This window comes from Nycticebus coucang, chromosome 4 (genome assembly GCF_027406575.1).
Source record: "Nycticebus coucang isolate mNycCou1 chromosome 4, mNycCou1.pri, whole genome shotgun sequence".
NCBI lineage: Eukaryota > Metazoa > Chordata > Mammalia > Primates > Lorisidae > Nycticebus > Nycticebus coucang.
In genome coordinates, this window is record NC_069783.1 from 113,224,527 (window position 1) to 113,246,300 (window position 21,774).

Consider the following 21,774-nt stretch of genomic DNA (forward strand, 5'->3'; position numbering starts at 1 on the left):
ATGAGACTCTGTCTCTACAAAAAAAAAAAAAGAATCATAACAGCCAGGCGTGGTGGGTTCACGGGTTAGAGTCAAGCCAGCATTGTGGTGGGCACCCACAGTCCCAGGTACTCAGGAGGCTGAGGCAAGAGAATCACTTAAGCTCAAGAGTTTGAGGTTGCTGTGAGCTGTAATGCCACATCACTCTACCAAGGTTGACATAGTAAGACTCTCTCTCAAAAACAAAAGAATTATCAGATAGTTATGAGTTACTATGTAGTTATCAGTTACTATGTAGTTTTCTCAGTAATGATGACAGACACAGATCCCATCAGTGCCAACAGACCTATAAAACTTAGAATACAGAAACTATCTAATAGTTAAGAACTCCTCCTAGTTATGTACCCTATAAAAATATTCACACATGTGGGCTCGGTGTCCGTAGCACAGTGGTTATGGCGCCAGCCACATATACCAAGGGTTCAAACCTGGCCCAGGGCAGCTAAACAACAACTGCAACAGTAAATAGCTGGGCGTTGTGGCAGGCACCTGTAGTCCCAACTACTTGGGAGGCTGAGGCAAGAGAATCTCTTAAGCCCAAGAATTTGAGGTTGCTGAGAGCTGTGACACCACAGCACTCTACTGAGGGCGACATGGTGAGACTCAAAAAAAAAAAAAAAAAAATTCACACGTGTACAGGAAGTGTATGTAATCCAGAATATTTTTGTACTACCAAATGTGACAGTGAAAAAAAAAAAATTTTTTTTTTTTTTTTTTTTTTTTTTTTGAGACAGAGCCTCAAGCTGTTGCCCTGGGTAGAGTTTGTGACATCACAGCTCACAGCAACCTCCAACTCCTGGGCTCAAGCGATTCTCCTGCTTCCACCTCCCAAGTAGCTGGGACTACAGGCGCCCACCACAAAGCCCAGCTACTTTTTTTTTTTTTTTTTTGTAGAGACAGAGTTTCACTTTATTGCCCTTGGTAGAGTGCCGTGGAGTCACACAGCTCACAGCAACCTCCAACTCCTGGGCTTAGGCGATTCTCCTGCCTCAGCCTCCCTAGTAGCTGGGACTACAGGCGCCCACCACAAGGCCCAGCTATTTTTTTGTTGCAGTTTGGCCGGGGCTGGGTTTGAACCCGCCACCCTCAGTATATGGGGCCGGCGCCCTGCTCACTGAGCCACAGGCACCGCCCAGCCCAGCTACTTTTTGGTTGCAGCCGTCATTGTTGTTTGGCAGGTCTGGGCTGGATTCGAACCTGCCAGCTCAGGTGTATATGGCTGGCACCTTAGCTGTTTGAGCCACAGGTGCTGAGCCATGACAGTGAAAAATTAAAAGCAGCATTAAGGGCTCAGCTCCTATAGCTCAGCGGCTAGGGCGTCAGCCACATACACTGGGTCTGGCAGGTTCCAACCCAGCCCAAGCCTGCTAAATACCAACAACTGCAACAATAAAATAGCTGGGCATTGTGGCTAGCGCCTGTAGTCCCAGCTACTTGGGAGGCTGAGGCAAGAGAATTGCTTAAGCCCAAGAATTTGAGGTTGCTGTGAGCTGTGATGCCAGGGCACTCTACCGAGGGCAACATAGTGAGACTCTGTTTCATTTTTTGTTTTTTTTTTGTTTGTTTTTGTTTGGTTTTTGGCCGGGGCTAGGTTCGAACCCGCCACCTCCGGCATATGGGACTGGAGCCCCACTCCCTGAGCCACAGGCACTGCCCCGTGAGACTCTGTTTCAAAAAAATACAAGTGAGACTGTTTCAAAAAAATACAAACAAACAAATAATAAATAAAAGCAGCATTAAGGTTGCAAAGGGAGAAATGGTTACACGAAATCGTAGTTCTGATCTATGCCCTCCCTGCAGCATATAAAGAATAGAATAAATCTGTAAAAATTAACATACATAATCTTGGTGCAGTATTGAATTTTTTTATTTTTATTTTTTGAGACAGAGTCTCACTTGGTCACCCTTGGTAGAGTGCCCTGGCATCTTAGCTCATAGCAACCTCAGACTCTTGAATTCAAGTGATTCTGTTGCCTCAGCCTCCCAAGTAGCTATGAGTATAGACGCCTGCCACAATGCCTGACTATTTTTTTTTTTTTTTTTGGATTTTGGCCGGGGCTAGGTATGAATCTGCCACCTCTGGCATATGGGACCGGCGCCCTACTCCTTGAGCCACAGGCGCCGCCCTGCCCGACTATTTTTTAGAGACAGAGTCTCATTCTGGCTCACGCTGGTCCGAACCTATGAGCTCAGGCAATCCACCTGCCTTGGCCTCCCAATTGCTGGGATTAAAGGCGTAAGCAACCTCGCCTGGCCCATGGTGTGGAATTTTAGAAAGCAGGTTTCTCGATAACTTACATATTATAATGCCATTGATCTTTAAAAAACCCCACATTGATACAAAAATGCTGTATGTTCTTTGAGGACTCATCTATGTAAAAAGTATTTCTTTTTTTTCTTTTTTGTAGAGACAGTTTCACTTTACGGCCCTAGGTAGAGTGCCATGGCATCACATAGCTCACAGCAACCTCCAAACTCTTGGGCTTAAACGATTCTCTTGCCTCAGCCTCCCAAGTAGCTGGGACTACAGGTGCCCGCCACAACACCCGGCTATCTTTTTGTTGCAGTTTGGCCAGGGCCGGGTTTGAACCCGCCACCCTCGGTATATGGGGCCGGCACCTTACCGACTGAGCCACAGGTGCCGCCTGTAAAAAGTATTTCTAACAGGCCTTAAGCAAGAACCATCTAGACTCAGAAGTCCTATCTGGCTGTCTTACCTAAATATGTCTCTACCTTGTTCATCTATCTGTCTGCCAGCTCCTCTTGAGCTCAAGCAATCTTGCAGACTCAAGTCTCCCAGAATGCTAGGATTACAGGTGCATGCCACCATGCCTGGCCTCCTGTAGAGTTTTTGAGGTTATGCAGATTCAGCCTCATGGTGTTGTTTAGCACATTCTTTTGTCCCTCTGTTTATTTCCTGTTAATTGTGGTGGAATCAGTACTGAACATGGTATGGTGGCTCACACCTGTAATCCTAGCACTCTGGCAGCCCAAGGTAGGAGGATTGATTGAGGTCAGGAAGGAGTTCAAGACCAACCTGAGCAAGAGTGAGACCCCATCTCATGGTGGTAAGCTACTGTAATCCCAGCTACTCTGGAGACTGAGACAGGAGGATCCCTTGAGCCCTGGAGTTTGCATTTGCTTTGAGCTAGCCTGAGGCCATGGCATTCTAACCTGGGGCAACTGAGTGAGGCTCTATCTAAAAAAAAAAATTAAAATAGGCTCACTGCCCATAGCACAGTGGTTACGGTGCCAGCCACTTGCGCTGAGGGTGGCTGGTTCAAACCTGGCCCAGGCCAGCTTAAACAATGGCAATTGCAACAAAAAAATAGCCAGATATTGTGGCAGTCACCTGTATTCCCAGGTATTTGAGAGGCTGAGGCAAGAGAATCACTCAAGCCTGGGAGTTTGAGGTTGCTGTGAGCTAGGACGCCATGGCACTCTACCAAGGGTGACAATGTGAAATCCTGTCTCAAAATAAATAAATAAATAGATAAAATAAAGATGGTTTGCAAAATGGTTATATTCTTTTTTTTATAACTTCTTGGCTTGTAGCTAGAATAACCATAAAAGATAAACTTCCTGTAGCCAGGCAAGGTGGCTCACACCTAAAATCCTAGAAAACTGGGAGACCAAGATAGGTAGATAGCTTTAGCTCAAGAACAGCCTGAACCTGAACAGAGCAAGACCTCCTCTCTAAAAATAGAAGAAAAACTAGCTGGATGTTGTTGTGGGGTCTATAGTCCTGGCTCCTCAAGAAAGATCGCTTCAGCCCAGGAAGTTGCTGGGAGCTATGACACCATGGCACTCTACCCAGGGTGACAAGAGTAAGACTGAAAAAAAAACAAAAAAAAAAAAAAAGAGTAAGACTGTCTCAAAATAAATAAAGATAAACAGATAAACTCCCCTCATAAGTTAATTTGGTTATCTTAGGTATATAGACATTATCAGACTGGCAAAGTAAATGTTTGGTTTATTTAGTAGTTTTCTTTTTCTTTTTTTTTTCTCAAGCTGTTGCCCTGGGTAGAGTACTGTGGGGTCGTAGCTCACAACAATCTCCAACTCAAGCTCCAGCAATCCTCTTGCCTCAGTTTTTCTATTTTTAGTAGAGACTGGGTCTTGCTTTTGCTCAGGGTGGTCTCAAACTCATGAGCTTAAGCAATCCACTTGCCTTGGCCTCCTAGAGTGCTAAGGTTACAGACATGAGCCACTGTGCCTGGCTGTAGTTTTCTCTTTTTTCTTTTTTTTTTTTTTTTTGAGGCAGAGTCTTACTTCGTCACTCTTGATAGAGTGCCGTATCATCATAGCTCATAGCAACCTCAAACTCTTGGGCTCAAGCAATTCTCTTGCCTCAGCCTCCCAAGTTGTTGGGACTATAGGCACCTGCCACAATGCCTGGCTTTTTTTTTTTTTTAATTCATTTTATTTACTTTCTCTTTTTTGCAGTTTTTGGCCAGGGCTAGGTTTGAACCTGCCACTTCCAGCATATGGGGCCAGCGCCCTACTTCTTTGAGCCAAAGATGCTGCCCCTATTTTTTTTTTTTTTTTTTTTTTTTAAGAGATGGGATCTCGGGCGGCGCCTGTGGCTCAGTCAGTAAGGCACCGGCTCCATATACCGAGGGTGGCGGGTTCAAACCCGGCCCCGGCTGAACTGCAACCAAAAAATAGCCGGGCGTTGTGGCGGGCGCCTGTAGTCCCAGCTACTCGGGAGGCTGAGGCAAGAGAATCGCTTAAGCCCAGGAGTTGGAGGTTGCTGTGAGCTGTGTGAGGCCATGGCACTCTACCGAGGGCCATAAAGTGAGACTCTGTCTCTACAAAAAAAGATGGGATCTCACACTTGCTTAGGCTGTTATTGAACCTGTGAGCTCAGGCAATCCACCTGCCTCAGCCTCCCAAAATATTAGGATTACAGGCGGGAGCCGCTATGCCTGGCCTTTTTATTATAGTAGTTTTCAAAATTAAAGTGGTTCCCAAGTAGTATGTACCTCTTAGGATTATTATGACAATTAATTGAGTTGATGTTTGTAAACTGCTTAGAACATTATCCAAAAAGAAAATACTATCTGGGTACATAGGAAGCACTATATAAATGTTTAATAAATGAAATAAAACTATTGGAATAGACAAAGTTTGGTGGTTCATGCCTGCAATCCCAGCAGTTAGGGAGGCCAAGGGGAAGGATCACTTGAAACCATGAGTTCAACACCAGTCTGGGCAACATAGCTAGCAAGACCCCATTTCTACAAATTTTAAAAAATCAGTTAGGGGTGGTGCCTGTGGCTCAGTCGGTAAGGCGTCGGCCCCATATACCAAGGGTGGCGGGTTCAAACCTGACCCCGGCTGAACTGCAACCAACAAATAGCTGGGCGTTGTGGCGGGCGCCTGTAGTCCCAGCTACTCGGGAGGCTGAGGCAAGAGAATCGCTTAAGCCCAAGAGTTGGAGGTTGCTGTGAGCTGTGTGATGCCACGGCACTCTACCAAGGGCCTTAAAGTGAGACTCTGTCGGGCGGCGCCTGTGGCTCAGTCGGTAGGGCGCCGGCCCCATATGCCGAGGGTGGCGGGTTCAAACCCGGCCCCGGCCGAACTGCAACCAAAAAATAGCCGGGCGTTGTGGCGGGCGCCTGTAGTCCCAGCTACTCGGGAGGCTGAGGCAAGAGAATCGCTTAAGCCCGGGAGTTGGAGGTTGCTGTGAGCTGTGTGAGGCCACGGCCCTCTACCGAGGGCAGTAAAGTGAGACTCTGTCTCTACAAAAAAAAAATAAATAAATAAAAATAAAATAAAAAATCATGATATCGCACACCTATAGTCCCAGCTACTTGGGAGGCTAAGGCAGCAGAGTCACTTGTGCTGAGGAGGTAGAGGCTATAGTGAACTGTGACTGTGCCACTACAGCCTCTGGAAAAGACCAGGACCGTGTGTCTTAAGAAAAAAGCAGTGGAGTCGAACATTAAGTAAATGATAATAGACTTTCAAGCAACCCATAGAAAAAAATATCCAAAATGTTAAATATTTCTTTTTATTTTTTGAGACAGGCTCTTGCTTTGTTGCCCAGGCTAGAATACATTAACATCAGATTAGCTCACTATAGCCTCTTAACTCCTGACCTCAAGTGTTCCTCCCATCTTGGCCTCCCAAAGTGCTAGGATTATAGGCATGAGCTACTGAGCCCAGCCTAAATATTTATTTTCATCAAAGTAATTTGTCCATATTGTTTAAATTAAAGCCATTCTCCAATTAATTCTGTTGCCATAACTATAAATACTTTCCAGGTATACTTTCCGTCTGGGGAGGGATATATATAAAATATATATTGGCATCTAGCAATATTAACGTTTTTTGATGGTTTATAATAGATGATGCTGATGGGGAAACAGAAGTTGGAGACATACAACAGAAGAAAAGTGTCACTTATGATCTCACAAAATTGGTAAACTATCCAGGTTTTAATATATCTACTCCCAGAGGAATTCCAGATGTAAGTATATTGGGATTTTTTTTTTTTTAACTCTTCTGGGATGTGACATTATTATGTTAAAGAATATTCAGAATGTTACCTTACATAGCAGTTATTATATAAGGAAATAAATGTGTTAATTACATCTTTAACTTTTTAATTTCCTTTATGTTGACTAGAATCTTAAGTGAAATCTTATATTCATCAACAGTCTTTTTTGGTTTTAGGTCCTAAGAAAAGGAGCTAAAATAGATTGATTAAATCCTATAAATTTGAAACCATGCTGAAATTAAAAGATTTATTTAAATGTAGATGTCCAGGGCAGTGCCCATAGCTCAGCCAGTAGGGCTCCAGCCATATACAACCAGGCTGGCGGGTTCGAACCCTGCCCGGGCTAGCTAAACAACTGCAACAACAACAACAAAAAAAAAACAATGGCAGTGCCTGTGGCTCAAAGGAGTAGGGCGCTGGCCCCATATACTGAGGTGGTGGGTTCAAACCCAGCCCTGGCCGAAAACTGTAAAAAAAAAAAATAACTGGGCATTGTGGTGGGCGCCTGTAGTACCAGCTACTTGGGAGGCTGAGGCAAGAAAATCGCTTAAGCTGAAGGGTCTTAGGTTGCTGTGAGCATCTGTCTCAAAAAAAAAAAAAAAAAATTAATGGGTGCCGCCGGTGGCTCAATGAGTAGGGCACCAGCCCTATATACCAACAGTGGCAGGTTCAAGCCCAGCCCTGGCCAAACTGCAACAACAAAAAAAAATAGCCGGGCGTTGTGGCGGGCGCCTGTAGTCCCAGGTACTCAGGAGGCAAGAGAATCGCCTAAACCCAGGAGCTGGAGATTGCTGTGGGCTATCATGCCATGGCACTCTACCGAGGGCGATAAAGTAAAACTCTGTCTCTACAAAAAAAAAAAAAAGAGAGAGGGAGAGGCTAGAGCCAGCGGGGCCTGAAGGGGGTCATTACTGTCTATAACTTCTGCTCGTAGTAGGTAGAGCAAGCATTATGTCAAGTAATCTTTAAGTAGTCTGAATTATATTGCAGACAGGTTTTAGCCCCCCCTTCCTTCAACACACCATTATTTTCCTTAATTTCTAGTGAGGAAAAGTCACATAAGAAGTAGAACTGTCGGGCGGCGCCTGTGGCTCAAGGAGTAGGGCGCTGGTCCCATATGCCAGAGGTGGCGGGTTCAAACCCAGCCCCGGCCAAAAAAAAACAAAAAAAAAGAAAAAAAAAAAAAAAAGAAGTAGAACTGTTATTTTAAGCCTCCACTTTACCTCCACTAACAAAATCTCAAAATATGACATTTTTTCCAAATACATATTCTTTCCTTCTCTTTTTTCATCATTAGGAATGGAGGATGTTTGGTTCCATACCAATGCAAGCATGTCAACAGAAGGATGTGTTTGCCAATTACCTCACTTCTAACTTCCAAGCGGTAAATAGATTTTAAGAGTCTAGTCTATAAAAATGTGTTGTATCTGTGAGATTTCATAATTCTTAGTGTCATGTTAATTTTTCTTCGTTATCTGATGAAGCCAAGGGAAAACAGCAAAATTCGGCACTTACCTAGACTTAGTTTCAGATTGGTTTTGTACATCATTTAAGTGAAGGAATGGAGCTCCTTGTGTACCCCATCTTACTTGGGTTTGGTTTGATTGCTCCTTTAGCCAAATGTGAAGTCTGGCAGCAAGAGGTCTTCATCTCAGTCTAGCCCAGGAAGTCCAAAGAAGCAGAAGAAGGAAAGCAGCTCAGCAGCCTCCCCCGCTGACATGGACCTCGACTCAGGTAGGTTTCATCCTATGGCTTTGATTTCATTGACAAAGTAAAATGATTTTGTGTGCTCCTAAGTTTTATAAGAAAAGGAAAGCTCCTTAATGAGCAGTGACTAGGTAGTAAATCTTTGTTTGATTCTTGGACACCAGAGCTTTATCACTATCACTGAGAAAAGCTAAATTGGGGCCAGGTATGGTGGCACATGCCTGTAGTCCCAGATATTCGGAAGACTGAGGCAATAGGATCTCCTGAGCCCAGGAATTAAGGTTAAAGTGAGCTGTGTCATACCACTGCCTCCTAGCCTAGGAGACAGGGCAAGATCTTCTCTCTAAAAAAAAAAAATAATAATAATAATAGGCTCAGCACCTGTAGCTCAAGCAGCTAAGGCGGCAGCCACATACACCAGAGCTGGCAGGTTTGAATCCAGCCCAGGCCCACCAAACAACAATGACAACTACTACCAAAAAATAGCCGGGCATTGTGGTGGGTGCCTGTAGTCCCAGCTACTTGGGAGGCTGAGGCAAGAGAATCTCTTAAGCCCAGGAGTTGGAGGTTGCTGTGAAGCTGTGATACCACGGCACTCTACCCAGGGTGACAGCTTGAGGCTCTATCTCAAAAAAAAAAAAAAAAAGATAATAATAATAATTGCACAGCATTGTGGCTCATGCCTGTCATCCTAGCACTTTGGGAGGCCAAGGCTGGTGGATTGCTTGAGCTCAGGAGTTCAAGACCAGCCTAAGCCAGAGCAAGACCCCGTCTCTAAAAATAGCTGGGTATTAGGCCAGGCGCAGTGGCTCTGTAATCCCAGCACTCTGGGAGGCCAAGGTGGGCAGATCACCTAAGCTCACAGGTTCAAGACCAACTTGAGCCAGGGTAAGACCCCATCTCCAAAAATAGCTGGGTGTTGTGGCCAGTGCCTGTAGTCCCAGCTACTCGGGAGTCTGAGGCAAGAGAATCGCTTGAGACCAAGAGTCTGAGGTTGCTGTGAGCTATAATGCCATAGCACTCTATTGAGGGTGACAAAGTGAGACCTTGTGTCAAAAAAAAAAAAAAAATAGCTGAAGGCTGGGAGTGATGGCTCACACCTGTAATCCTAGCACTCTGGGAGGCCTAGGCAGGAGGATTACCTCAGCTCAGGAGTTGGAGACTAGGCCTGAAGCAAAAGTGAGATCTTGTCTCTACTAAAAATAGAAAAACTGAAGCAAGAGGATTGCTTGAACCCAAGAGTTAGACTCACAGGGGTCCTCAAACCGCGGCCCGTGGGCCACATGTGGCGGTGTGATTGTATTTGTACCTGTTTTGTTTTTTTACTTCAAAATAAGATATGTGCAGTGTGCATAGGAATTTGTTCATGGTTTTTTTTTTGTTTTTGTTTTTGTTTTCTGTCCTGGGCAGGCACATGGTCCCTTTTATTAAGGCTCACACTATTCACTGATCTTGGTGATAGGGCATGACAAACAACAAAAATTACATTTCAAGAATTCATACAAGAGTTTATAGATTTTTACTTTCTGGCTCTTATTTCTTCCCCACCCATCCCTTTTTAAAACTAAGCTTAGAACATAATCATTTATCTCTTCTCCTTCTCTTCTTCAAGAAGCTTTTCAGAGCATCCACCCACTAGCCCAAAGGAAAACACGGATTCATTTCTGTACAAAGAGGTGCCTAGAGAAGGGGAGTTGTGCAGCCAGGATCAGGGAAAGCTTGTTACCAGGGACTTGGTCTGAGAATCATTCCCTCCAGGGGTCAGGCCTATATCAATCATATGGCTGTTGATACTAACCATCCCAAAGGGATGTTATATATTCTACTAGTTTTAGAATAATGAAAAATGGCTCTTATGCTTAGAATATGCACATGTTTTGAAATAAGACATCAAGCATGACCGCAGGTCAAGTTTGTTAACCTAAGCTTTCTAATCTGTATGCAGTCACACAAAATGCATAGCACAATGCCAGGCTCACAGCACAGAACTAGCTCTCTCTAGCTCAATGGTTGTAGCAGCAAAACCAGCAGAGATTTTTCAAAAACCAGCCATGACACTCCTTATTGTGTTTTGAGATCACTATTATTAATTTGGATTTCAGAAAACAAATCCTTGAAGGTTCTCTCAGCTCAGGTTTCAGAGATGCCAATGGTTAAGATGTAGAAGTGTGCACTGGAAAGAAAACAGGCAGCTCTTTTTTAATCCAAACAATACCTCTGGTGTCAGTTTCTCGTTTGGGTGGGTTCCATTTGTCTGCCTGGGGTTGGAAACCCAAAGAGGAAGAATCAGCTCTACTGAAGTAAAGGTCCAAAGCCTGGGGCTGTAGGTGGTGGGACAACTCTTCACTGTGCTTGCACCTATGCTGAGGCAGGATCCGGAACCTCTCAGGGGCGTAGCCCGCCAAACGTGGTCAATTTGTTGGTGAAGGGGTACCACTGGCCCTGGATGCTAGGGTTGTCCATGTGAAAGGGCTTGTGGATGTGGATCACCTCCAAGCCGGACTGGTTCGCCAGCTTCTGCACTAGCATCACGATCTCCTCCACCAACTTGCAGTGGATGCTCTCCTCACGCACAGCCCCGTTAAGGTATTCTGCCACTACTTGGGGGCACGCAGCAGGGCCGGGTGTTCACATATAGCATGACTCCAGGGTTCCGTCGGGCAAAGTCGGTCACCTCGTATTCCACGAACTCCCTGGCACCACGGGACGAGGCCCCGTCGTGGCTGAGGGTGAAGCTGAGACGCTGCAGTTGCTGCCTGTAGCGACCCAATCTGTTGTGGAGGACACTGGCCAAGAAGCAACTCGGAGTCCCGCGCCCAGTCATAACTACAGATTGGAAGCTGCGCTGTTTGTGGTTTTTTTTTTTTAATTATAGTCCGGCCCTCCCAACGGTCTGAGGGACAGTGAACTGGCCTCCTGTTTAAAAAGTTTGAGGACCCCTTAGTTAGAGGTTGCTGTGAGCTATGATGCCAGGGCAATAGCTTGAGATTCTATCTCAACAAAAAAAAATTAAAAATAGGGCGGCGCCTGTGGCTCAAGGAGTAGGGCGCCGGTCCCATATGCCAGAGGTGGTGGGTTCAAACCCAGCCCCGGCCAAAAGAAAAAAAAAAAAAAAATTAAAAATAAAGAAATAGCCAAGTGTTGTAGCAGGTGACTGTAGCCTTGCAGCTATTTGGGAGGCTGAGGCAAGAGGACCACTTGAGCCCAAGAGTTTGAAGTTGCTGTGACCCATGACGCTATGGCACTCTACCAAGGGTGCAAACTAAAGCTCTTATCTCAAAAAAAAAAACAAAAAAAAATTAATAATAATCATAAAGATACTCTAATAAGATGTCAGCAATATAAGTTGCACTATATTTCAGAATGAACCTCCCTCCCATTTTTTAATTCCTAGGTTATGGGTTAATTCCACTTAAAGTTTTAAGGTTATGGGTTAAATCCCCTTTAAAAGTTTAAGGGAATTCAAGTCCAAAATGGAATTATTTTGCACAAGTTGACTTCAAAATCAAAGCCCTCAAATTATTTTCTCAAATTTTTTATTCTTGTTAGTCTCAGCCTCCGGGATTCCAGATGCATAGAGTTCACATGCTGGGCTTCTAGCACCTACAGCCTGCCTTAGGATTAAGAGTTAATAGGAAATATAGAATTATCCTAGCCTGTCTCACATACCTGTGACTTCTTTTTTTTTTTTGTGGTTTTTGGCCGGGGCTGGGTTTGAACCCGCCACCTCTGGCATATGGGACCGGCGCCCTACTCCTTGAGCCACAGGCGCCACCCTTCTTTTTTTTTTGTAATAATTTTATTTTTATTTATTTATTGTTTTTTTTTTTTGAGACAGAGTCCCAGTATGTTGCCCTCGGTAGAATGCTGTGGCATCAGAGCTCACAGCAACCTCCAACTCTTGGGCTCAAACGATTCTCTTGCCTCAGCCTCCCAAGTAGTTGGGACTACAGGAGCTGGCCACAACGCCTGGCTATTTTTTTTTTTTAATTTGTTGGTTGTAGTTGTCATTGTTGTTTAGCAGGCCCAGGCTGGATTAAAACCCACCAGCTCTGGTGTATGTGGCTGGCACCTTAGCCACTGAGCTACAGGCCCCAAGACATACCTGTTTAACTTTATTTTATTTTTTATTTATTTTTTTTGTGTGTGTGTGGTTTTTGGCCAGGGCTGGGTTTGAACTCGCCACCTCCAGCATATGGGACCGGCGTCCTACTCCTTGAGCCACAGGCGCCGCCCTGTTTAACTTTAAAAGCAGTTAATTCCCAAAACCCCTGAAGCTATTGTCCCAAACAAAATTATGTTCTCAGTTGGTGACACCTATGGCTCAGTGAGTAGGGTGCCAGCCCCATATGCCGAGGATGGCAGGTTCAAACCCGCTCCGGCCAAACTGCGACAACAACAAAAAATAGCCAGGTGTTGTGGCAGGCACCTGTAATCCCAGCTACTTGGGAGGCTGAGGCAAGAGAATTGCCTAAGCCCAAGAGCTGGAGGTTGCTGTGAGCTGTGATGCTACAGCACTCTACCGAGGGTGACAAAGTGAGACTCTGTCTCTAAAAAAAAAAAAATTATGTTCTCAGAGTCCTATACTTCTTAGTGTTATCAAAGACCATAGCCAAGACTCAGTATTTTCTGAGTGAGGGCAAAAATTTGCTTTTAGTCTTCTCAAAGATGCTGCTCAGTCAATGCCTGTGTCAGTCTCCATCACCTGTGAACCTAAAGTCAATTAGATGAAACCTCTTAAGAATGGCTCAGCACCCGTAGCGCAAGTGATTACAGTGCCAGCCACATACATCAAAGCTGGCGGGTTCAAACCCAGCCCGGGCCAGCTGGGCAACAATGACAACTGCAACAGAAAAATAGCCAGGCGTTATGGCAGGCGCTTGTGGTCCTAGCCGCTTGGGAGGGTGAGGCAAGAGAATTGCTTAAGCCCAGGAATTTGAGGTTGCTGTGAGCTGTGACACCATGGCATTCTCCTGAGGGTGACGTAGTGAGACTCTGTCTCAAAAAAAAAAAAAAAGGAAACCTCTTAAGAAGTGAATTTGTGGCTTGGTGCCTATAGCTCAAATGGCTAAGGCGCCAGCCACGTACACCTGAGCTGGCAGGTTCAAATCCAGCCCGGGCCTGCCAAACAATAATGACAGCTACAACCAAGAGATGGCCGGGCATCGTGGTGGGTGCCTGTAGTCCTAGCTACTTGGGAGTCTAAAGCAAGAGAATCACTTAAGCCCAGGAGTTGGAGGTTGCGGTGAGCTGTGATGCTATGGCACACTACCCAGGACAACAGCTTGAGGCTCTGTCTCAAAACAAAAAAAAAGTGAATTTGGGTCCTATGTACTTAAAATATTGTGGCAGAAATTTACCTGCACTAGTATGATCGTTTGAGGCATTTGCCATTTCTTAGAATTTGGGGATTTGTGGTGGTAGCACCCGTCGCCCAATCTACATGTTTCTATGCAGGCATTTTTAGCCCTGTGCTAGGGGCTCACTCTTTTTTTTTGAGACAGAACCTCAAGGTGTCGCCCTGGGTAGAGTGCTGTGGCATCACAGCTCAATTAAAAAATGAAAAACATGGGGCGGCGCCTGTGGCTCAGTGAGTAGGGCGCTGGCCCCATATGCCAAGGGTGGCGGGTTCAAACCCGGCCCTGGCCAAACTGCAACAAAAAAATAGCCGGGCATTGTGGCGGGCGCCTGTAGTCCCAGTTGCTCGGGAGGCTGAGGCAAGAGAATCGCGTGAGCCCAAGAGTTAGAGGTTGCTGTGAGCCGTGTGACGCCACGGCACTGTACCCGAGGGTGGTACAGTGAGACTCTGTCTCTACAAAAAAAAAAAAAAAAAAAGAAAAACACTAGCCAGGCGTGGTGGCAGGTACTTATATTCCCAGCCACTCAGGAGGCTGAGACAAGAGGTGTACTCAAGCCCAAGAGTTTGAAGTTACTGTGAGCTACGATACCACAGCACTCTACCCAAGATGACAGAGGAGTGAGACTCTGTCTCAAAACACAAGAAAAGAACCTTGGGGCAGTACTTACAGCTCAGTGAGAAGGGTGCTGGCCCCATATACCGAGGGTGGTGGGTTTGAACCCGGCCAAACTGCAACAACAAAAAAATAACCTAGCTAGCTCTCTGTAATGCAGAAAGAACTTCTTTTTGCATTAGTTCTCTGTGATGCAAACACAATCTTTACAAAACAGATTATTTACTCATTTCCATACCATCCAGACTGTCTCAGCCACATCTCCTGAGGAGTACTGGGCCCTCACCTTTGCAGTTTGTGCCTCAGCTCCCTAAATCCCTGCAGTCTATAGTGGAGTTTGGCTTACTGAGCCTCTGCTGGCATCTGCTGAGGCTTCTGCCTGCACACATCTGCTAACTACAGCTCAAGGTCCTGAGGCCACTTGCCAAAGGCCCTCTGGACCCAGCCATCAGCAAAAGCAACTGGTTTTGTTTACAGGCCCTCTGCCTCTTTAGAAATAGCCACACTTATAAATAAAGTCACCATGAGATGTAATCACTTGCTAGGGACAAAGGATCATGTGACCAGAGGTTCCTTGCCCAATTAACAGATTTAAAAGGTGGGCGAGTGGCTGGGCACAGTGGCTCACACTTATAATCCTAGTACTCTGGCAGCGCCTGTGGCTCAAAGGAGTAGGGCACCGGCCCCATATGCCAGAGGTGGCGGGTTTAAGCCCAGCCCCGGCCAAAAACTAAAAAAAAAAAAAAAAAAAATCCTAGCACTCAGGAAGGCCAAGGCGGGTGGATCACTTGAGCTCAAGCATTTGAGACCAGCCTGAGCAAGAGTGAGACCTCAGATCCCATCTCTACTAAAAATAGAAAAACTAGTCAAAGGTCATGGCAGGTGCCTGTAGTCCAGCTACCTGGGAAGCTGAGGCAAGAGGATCACTTGAGCCCAAGGATTTGAGGTTGCTATGAGCTATGATACCACAGCACTCTACCTAGGGTGATAGAATGGGACTATGTCTCAATCAATCAATCAATAAAATAAAACTTGGGCTAGTATGAGTCTCCACAAGGTACCAGGTTCAGGACACTGGCCACACCCTCAGGCTGAAGACCTAAAGCCTCACCTGTCCTAACTTCACCAAAAGCCTTTTCAGGTATCGCCCCACCCAGGTCAGTCCTCCCTTGTTACTTCTCAGGGGGCTGTCTGCCAGCACACTAAATGTTAGAATTTCTGAGAGTGTTAATGGCAATCCCTTTCCCACCTAGGTTCTGAACAACTAAGTGATCATACAGTGATCAAGGCCAACTTTTAGTTCTGCTTAGCAAAAGGCCATGTGGGCTTGCCTCCTGAGCTAGGCTGACTTCTTAAACACCCAGGTCAGTAGCCCTAAATCAAAGCAAGCCCATTTGACCCTTGTACCACTGCAACCCAGCTTCTTCCTGCCCTGCAGGGGCATCGTGCCACAGGAGTGGCAATGGGAATGACCTCTATGGACAGCTCACTCCCAGGGAGAATTAGAAACATTGAGTCAGTTTAATTCACCTTCTTATGGAAAGATTTATTAGTAGCATGAAACTTGTGTGTTGCAAGTGAAATAGATTCCATGTCCCAAACCTCTGAATATAGCAATTCAGTTTGGAATCATGAAATATTGCTGCCTGAGTGTCTATTTCTATTAATTTAACACTATTATGATAATAATGTTTATTGAGGTGTTTTATGAAATGAAACTCAAGTTTTAATTGTTTAAGAAGTTATTTTTTTTTTTTGAGACAGTCTCAATTTTGTTGCCCTTGGTAGAGTGGTGTGGCATCTAGCTCACAGCAACCTCAAACTCTTGGGCACAAGTGATTCTCTTGCCTTAACCTCCCAAGCAGCTGGGACTGTAGGCACCCGCCACAGCGCCTAGCTATTTTTAGAGACAGGGTTCTCACTCTTGCTTAGGCTGGTCTCGAACTTCTGAGTTCAGGCAATCTATTTGCCTCGACCTCCCAGAGTGCTGGGATTACAGGTGTGAGCCACCATGCCTGGCCAAGAATTTATTCTTTTTTTTTTTTTTGTAGAGACAGAGTCTCACTATACCACCCTCGGGTAGAGTGCCGTGGCGTCACACGGCTCACAGCAACCTCCAGCTCTTGGGCTTACGTGATTCTCTTGCCTCAGCCTCCCTAGCAGCTGGGACTACAGGCGCCTGCCACAATGCCCGGCTATTTTTTTGTTGCAGTTTGGCTGGGGCTGGGTTTGAACCCGCCACCCTCGGTATATGGGGCCAGCGCCCTACTCACTGAGCCACAGGCGCCGCCCCAAGAATTTATTCTTAAGAGCATAGGCTTGGCGCCTGTAGTGCAGTGGTTACGGCACTAGCCATAGACATCGAGGGTGGCGAATTCGAACCCATCCTGGGCCAGCTAAACAATGGGCAACTACAACCAAAAATAGATGGGTATTGTGGTGGGTGCCTGTAATCCCAGCTACTTGGGAGGCTGAGGCAAGAGAACAGCTTAAGCCCAAGAGTTGGAGGTTGCTGTGTGTTGTGACACCACAGCACTCTACCAAGGGCGATAGCTTGAGACTGTCTCAAAAAAAAAAAAAAAAGCATAAAACATGGGTAGTGCCTCTGGCTCAAGGAATAGGGCGCCAGCACCATATACCGGGGGTGGCAGGTTCAAACCCAGCCCCAGCCAAACTGCAAAAAAAAAGAAACATGAAACGGGCCATGCCTGTGGCTCAAAGGAGTAGGGTGCCGGCCCCATATGCCGGAGGTGGGGGGTTCAAACCCAGCCCCGGCCAAAAACTGGAAAAAAAAAAAAAAAAGCATAAAACATACAACACATAATAAAAGAGAGAATTTATTAACTCTGTTTTCTCTTTTCACCTTGTCACTTCTCTTCCTCCTTTTATGTGCTCTTTAATATAGTTAACAGTACCAATGTTCCTCTGATTACCTGCGCTTAGAATCCCATTTATCTTCAACTCCATCCACCCTGAAACTCTGTCCTCTTGTTTCTAGCCAGTTACCAAATGCTAACAATATCTCAGTAATTGCCTCTTAGTTCAGGCCTTTCCCTCTTACCTGCTGGCTGTTGGTGGGGCTATAACTCATTTTTTTTATTATTTTTTATTTTATTATTTATTTATTTATTTATTTTTTGTAGAGACAGAGTCTCACTTTATGGCCCTCAGTAGAGTGCCGTGGCCTCACACAGCTCACAGCAACCTCCAGCTCCTGGGCTTATGCGATTCTCTTGCCTCAGCCTCCCGAGTAGCTGGGACTACAGGCGCCCGCCACAACGCCCGGCTATTTTTTGGTTACAGTTTGGCCGGGGCTGGGTTTGAACCCGCCACCCTCGGTATATGGGGCTGGCGCCTTACTGACTGAGCCACAGGTGCCGCCCTATAACTCGTTTTTTTTTCCTGTATACTTCTTTCAGTTATTTTTTTTGGTGGGGGTGGGGTGAGGATAGACTCTCACTCTGTCACCCTGAATAGAGTGCTGTGGGATCTTAGCTCACAGCAACCTCATCACACTCTTGGGCTCAAGTGATCCTCTTGCCTCAGCCTCCCAAATACTTGGGACTATGGGCACCTGGCACTATGCACAGCTGGTGTCTTTTTTTTCTTTTCTTTTTTTTTTTTTTTTTTTTGAGAAAGGGTCTCATTGTGTCACCCTCGGTAGAGTGCCATGGTGTCACATCAACCTCAAACTCTTGGGCTTAAGCAGTTCTCCTGCCTCAACCTCCCAAGTAGATGGGACTACAGGTGCCCGCCACAATGCCCGGCTATTTTTTTTCTTGTAGTTGTCGTTGTTGTTGTTTTTTTTTTTTTTTTTGTAGAGACAGAGTCTCACTTTATGGCCCTCGGTAGAGTGCCGTGGCATCACACAGCTCACAGCAACCTCCAACTCCTGGGCTTGAGCGATTCTCTTGCCTCAGCCTCCTGAGTAGCTGGGACTACAGGTGCCCACCACAACGCCCGGCTATTTTTTTGGTTGCAGTTCAGCTGGGGCTGAGTTTGAACCCGCCACCCTCGGTATATGGGGCCGGCGCCTTACCGACTGAGCCACAGGCGCCGCCTGTTGTTGTTTTTTTTTTAGCAGGCCTGGACTAGGTTCAAACCCACCAGCCCCAATGTATGTGGCCAGCACCCTAACCACTGAGCTACAGGTGCTGAGCCAGCTGGTTTTTCTATTTTTGATAAGACAGGGTTTTTCTCTTCCTCAGCCTGGTCTTATACTCCTGAGCTCTAGCAATCTACCCACCTTGGCCTTCCAGAGTCCCTTTCAGCTCTTTTATTTATTCATTGATCTTCTCAGTGAATTGACTTCTTAAAATCTAAGTGACAGACTGGGCATGTTGATTCATGCCTATAATTCTGTAATGTGATGAGCTATGATTGTGCCAGGGTTTGATTAAATTTCCCAACACTAGGGCGGCACCTGTGGCTCAAGGAGTAGGACGCCCGTCCCATATGCCAGAGGTGGCGGGTTCAAACCTAGCCCCGCCGAAAACCACACAAAAAAAAAAAGAAAGAAAAAATTTCCCAACACTAGAAGATCCTGAGGTCTCCCTGCAGATGATCTTTTAGCGTGCACTAAGGACATTAGGCGGTGGTCATGGCACCTGAGAATCTAGTTTCCTCCCCTCTCAAGCTGGTTATTTTTGGCCATTGAACCTCTGGATACACCTAATAAACTATAGTAAATCAAATGCCATTACAACTGCTGAAGTATCTCTTATTTTCTTATTTCAGATGTGGAGATACTGCATGGTTCTCAGAACAGTGAAACTTTTCGGTTTCAGCCGCCATTACCTCCTGACACTCCTCCTCCACTGCCACAGGGAACTCCTCCACACATCTTCACTCCTCCACTCCCCAAGGGCACCCCTCCACTCACTCCCAGTGACTCACCCCAGACCAGGACAGCATCTGCAGCTGTGGACGAGGATGCACTGACTCTAGAAGAACTTGAAGAACAGCAGAGGCGGATATGGGCGGCTCTGGAGCAGGCAGAGAGCATGAATAGTGATTCTGATATTCCTGTGGACACACCTGTAACTGGGAATTCTGTTGCATCATCACCTTCTCCAAATGAGCTAGACCTCCTTGTCCCAGAGGAAAAGGAATCTGAAAAGCAAATACTAGGTGAGCCTGAGGTACCAGACACTTGTACAAAGAAATCAGAAGTTGAACATTCCCCAAGTCCAGATACTGAGGCTACATCGCTTTGTCAGAAGGAAAAGGAAGAGTCTATTCAAGTAGACTCTAAGGGTGCTCTTCTTGATAATGGCAGTGTTGTATCAAACTGTGACATTAGGAACGGAGGTGGTCAAAAGGTCTTTGATGTGGACACCAGTCCTTCAATGGCTACTAAATTTCACAGCCCTATACCTGACATGAGCAAATTTGCAAGTGGAATAACACCATTTGAATTTGAGAATATGGCAGAATCTACTGGAATGTACCTCAGGATAAGAAATTTGTTAAAGAACTCACCCCGAAACCAGCAGAAAAATAAAAAGGCTTCTGAATAACTGCTTGGCATAGCAGCAAGAGCTATTTAATTATCTATAACTTTATGTTCTGTTAATTAGCACTATAGTGGACAGATAAGAACTGTTTTCCTATTTGTTCCTCCCATGTTTAAAAATCCAAGGTTCGATTGTGTTCTAAAGTCACGCCTATTTTAAATAATAGGAAGACTGGGCGCTCTAGTTTACTATGTTTTATTCCTCCTGAAGAACACTTGGGTTGGGGGGCTATGAATTTGAGCTGGTTTAGAGATAGTTTGTTAAGGTTTATACTATTTTTGGATTGTGATTGTCAAGAGTGAAAGTTTTTATCTGTCTTTTGTACATTGTTTTCTCTTTCTACATTTTGCTGATTGTCCTATATATAAGTTTAATATATCACTTTTTAAAAGAAAAAATTCTAACCATTTTAAATTAGTATTTCAGCTTTGACAACCAAATGAGAAAAATCAGGGATGAGCAGCTTTATTCCATTTGGGGTATTTTTGTAAATGATTTACATGCATCAATTTTAATAATAGTCTTACTTTTTTTAACTTCATTCTTCATACATGCTTGCTGTACAGGTATGTCCATCTTTGTGTATAGAGGGTTAATAAATTAGTTTTCATATACATAATCTAAGACTTTGAATACAAAAAAGTGATTCACAGTTAAATTAGTGTATATACTATGTAAATTTAAAGTGTGGAGATAAATTATATGGTTGCACATGTAGTGGTAACAAGGGAATCCTTCAGCTTTAAAGGAAATAGACCCTTCTGGGGGTGGGGGGAAACAGTCTCATTGTGTCATCCTCGGTAGAGTTCTGTCATGTCACAGCTCACATCAACCTCCCATTGTTGATCTCAAGCGATTCTCTTGCCTCAGCCTCCCAAGTAGCTGGGACTACAGTTATCCACCACAATGCCCAGCTGTTTTTTTTGTTACATTTGTCGTTGTTGGTTAGCAGGCCTGGGCTGGGTTCAAACCCACCAACTTCGGTGTATGTGGCTGGCACCGTAACCACTGTGCTACAGGCTCTGAGCTAGAAACAGACTCTTATTAAAGGAATTATTTTTAAAGGATGAAGGGCAGCTAGTCTTTGTACAAAAATAATTTTCTAGATTTGAACCCCAAGATAATAGTTAAAAACTTAAAAGTAGACAAGAAAATTGCTTTTAATTGTCAAATATGTAAGATAGAGCTGAAAGTATGGTTTTTGTCTTTATGTGAAATGCTATTAAATCTTTATACTTAGTCAAATTTATGAAAATAGACCTTTAGGTGATTATTAGTCTTAGGCAGTGTTATCCTCTGAGGCCAATAGAGGGAGCAAAATGGAACCATTCCAAATTTAATTTTCATTTTTGAGAACTTGAAGAATCAAGTTTACTATTCTATAAACAATAAAGGAAAGGAAAATTTTATGGAGGGGGTTATTTTTAAGGCCCTCGGATTGTGCTAGAAATAGAATAAAATACTTTAGGCTGTTTTTCCCTCTCGGTTTAAGTACATAATAAAAGTAATGCTTTATAGTAGTTTTTACAGTGCTTTTACATGTACACGTACATTATCCTACTCAACATTTCCTTCAGGCAAATAATTAAGGAAAGGGAGGCAGAGGTTAAAAGGAGTGGTCAGTATTCAAGAAGTGGTTCTCAAGAGGCCCATCTTCAACTAAAGACTTGACTGTTCCCTAAATCATGGTAATCTAAATGCTCCTTTAAGTGTTGCATTGGTAGAGTCATCTGTGTGTACCAAAAATACCTTGACAGTTACCTTTTTAGCACATGTCAGATATCAGGGTATTTTTGCACATTACCCCATTTTCACAATTACTATGTTAAGTGGGTATTAACTTATGTTTTTAGAGGAAATGACTAAGAAGCACAGCTGTTAAGCAACCTAGCAAACCTGACTCCAGACCTCTCTGGCCCCCATATACATCCTCTTAACCACTGTAATTGCCTCCCTGCCAAAAGTTCTATAAAAGCACTGATTCCTCAAAAACTTGGCTCCTATTTTTTCATTTGTTCAATTACTACACTTGTAT

At 44.8% G+C, this 21,774-nt stretch overlaps 1 protein-coding gene and 1 pseudogene across 4 annotated transcripts in view; one reads left to right on the forward strand and one right to left on the reverse strand.

Annotated features, from left to right (window-relative positions):
* The window catches only part of ZCCHC8 (zinc finger CCHC-type containing 8), a 49,609-nt gene extending 29,256 nt beyond the window's left edge, over positions 1-20,353 (forward strand). For all 4 annotated transcript variants that reach the window (XM_053586834.1, XM_053586831.1, XM_053586832.1 and 1 more), the window contains 4 exons: positions 6,393-6,514; positions 7,842-7,928; positions 8,161-8,278; positions 18,961-20,353. In XM_053586834.1, coding sequence (XP_053442809.1) covers positions 6,393-6,514; positions 7,842-7,928; positions 8,161-8,278; positions 18,961-19,742 — 1,109 coding nt within the window. In that variant the 3' untranslated portion in view covers positions 19,743-20,353. The remainder of the gene's footprint in view (positions 1-6,392; positions 6,515-7,841; positions 7,929-8,160; positions 8,279-18,960) is intronic.
* On the reverse strand, positions 10,595-11,238 carry LOC128583027 (39S ribosomal protein L43, mitochondrial-like; annotated as a pseudogene).
* Positions 20,354-21,774: the final 1,421 nt, after the last annotated feature.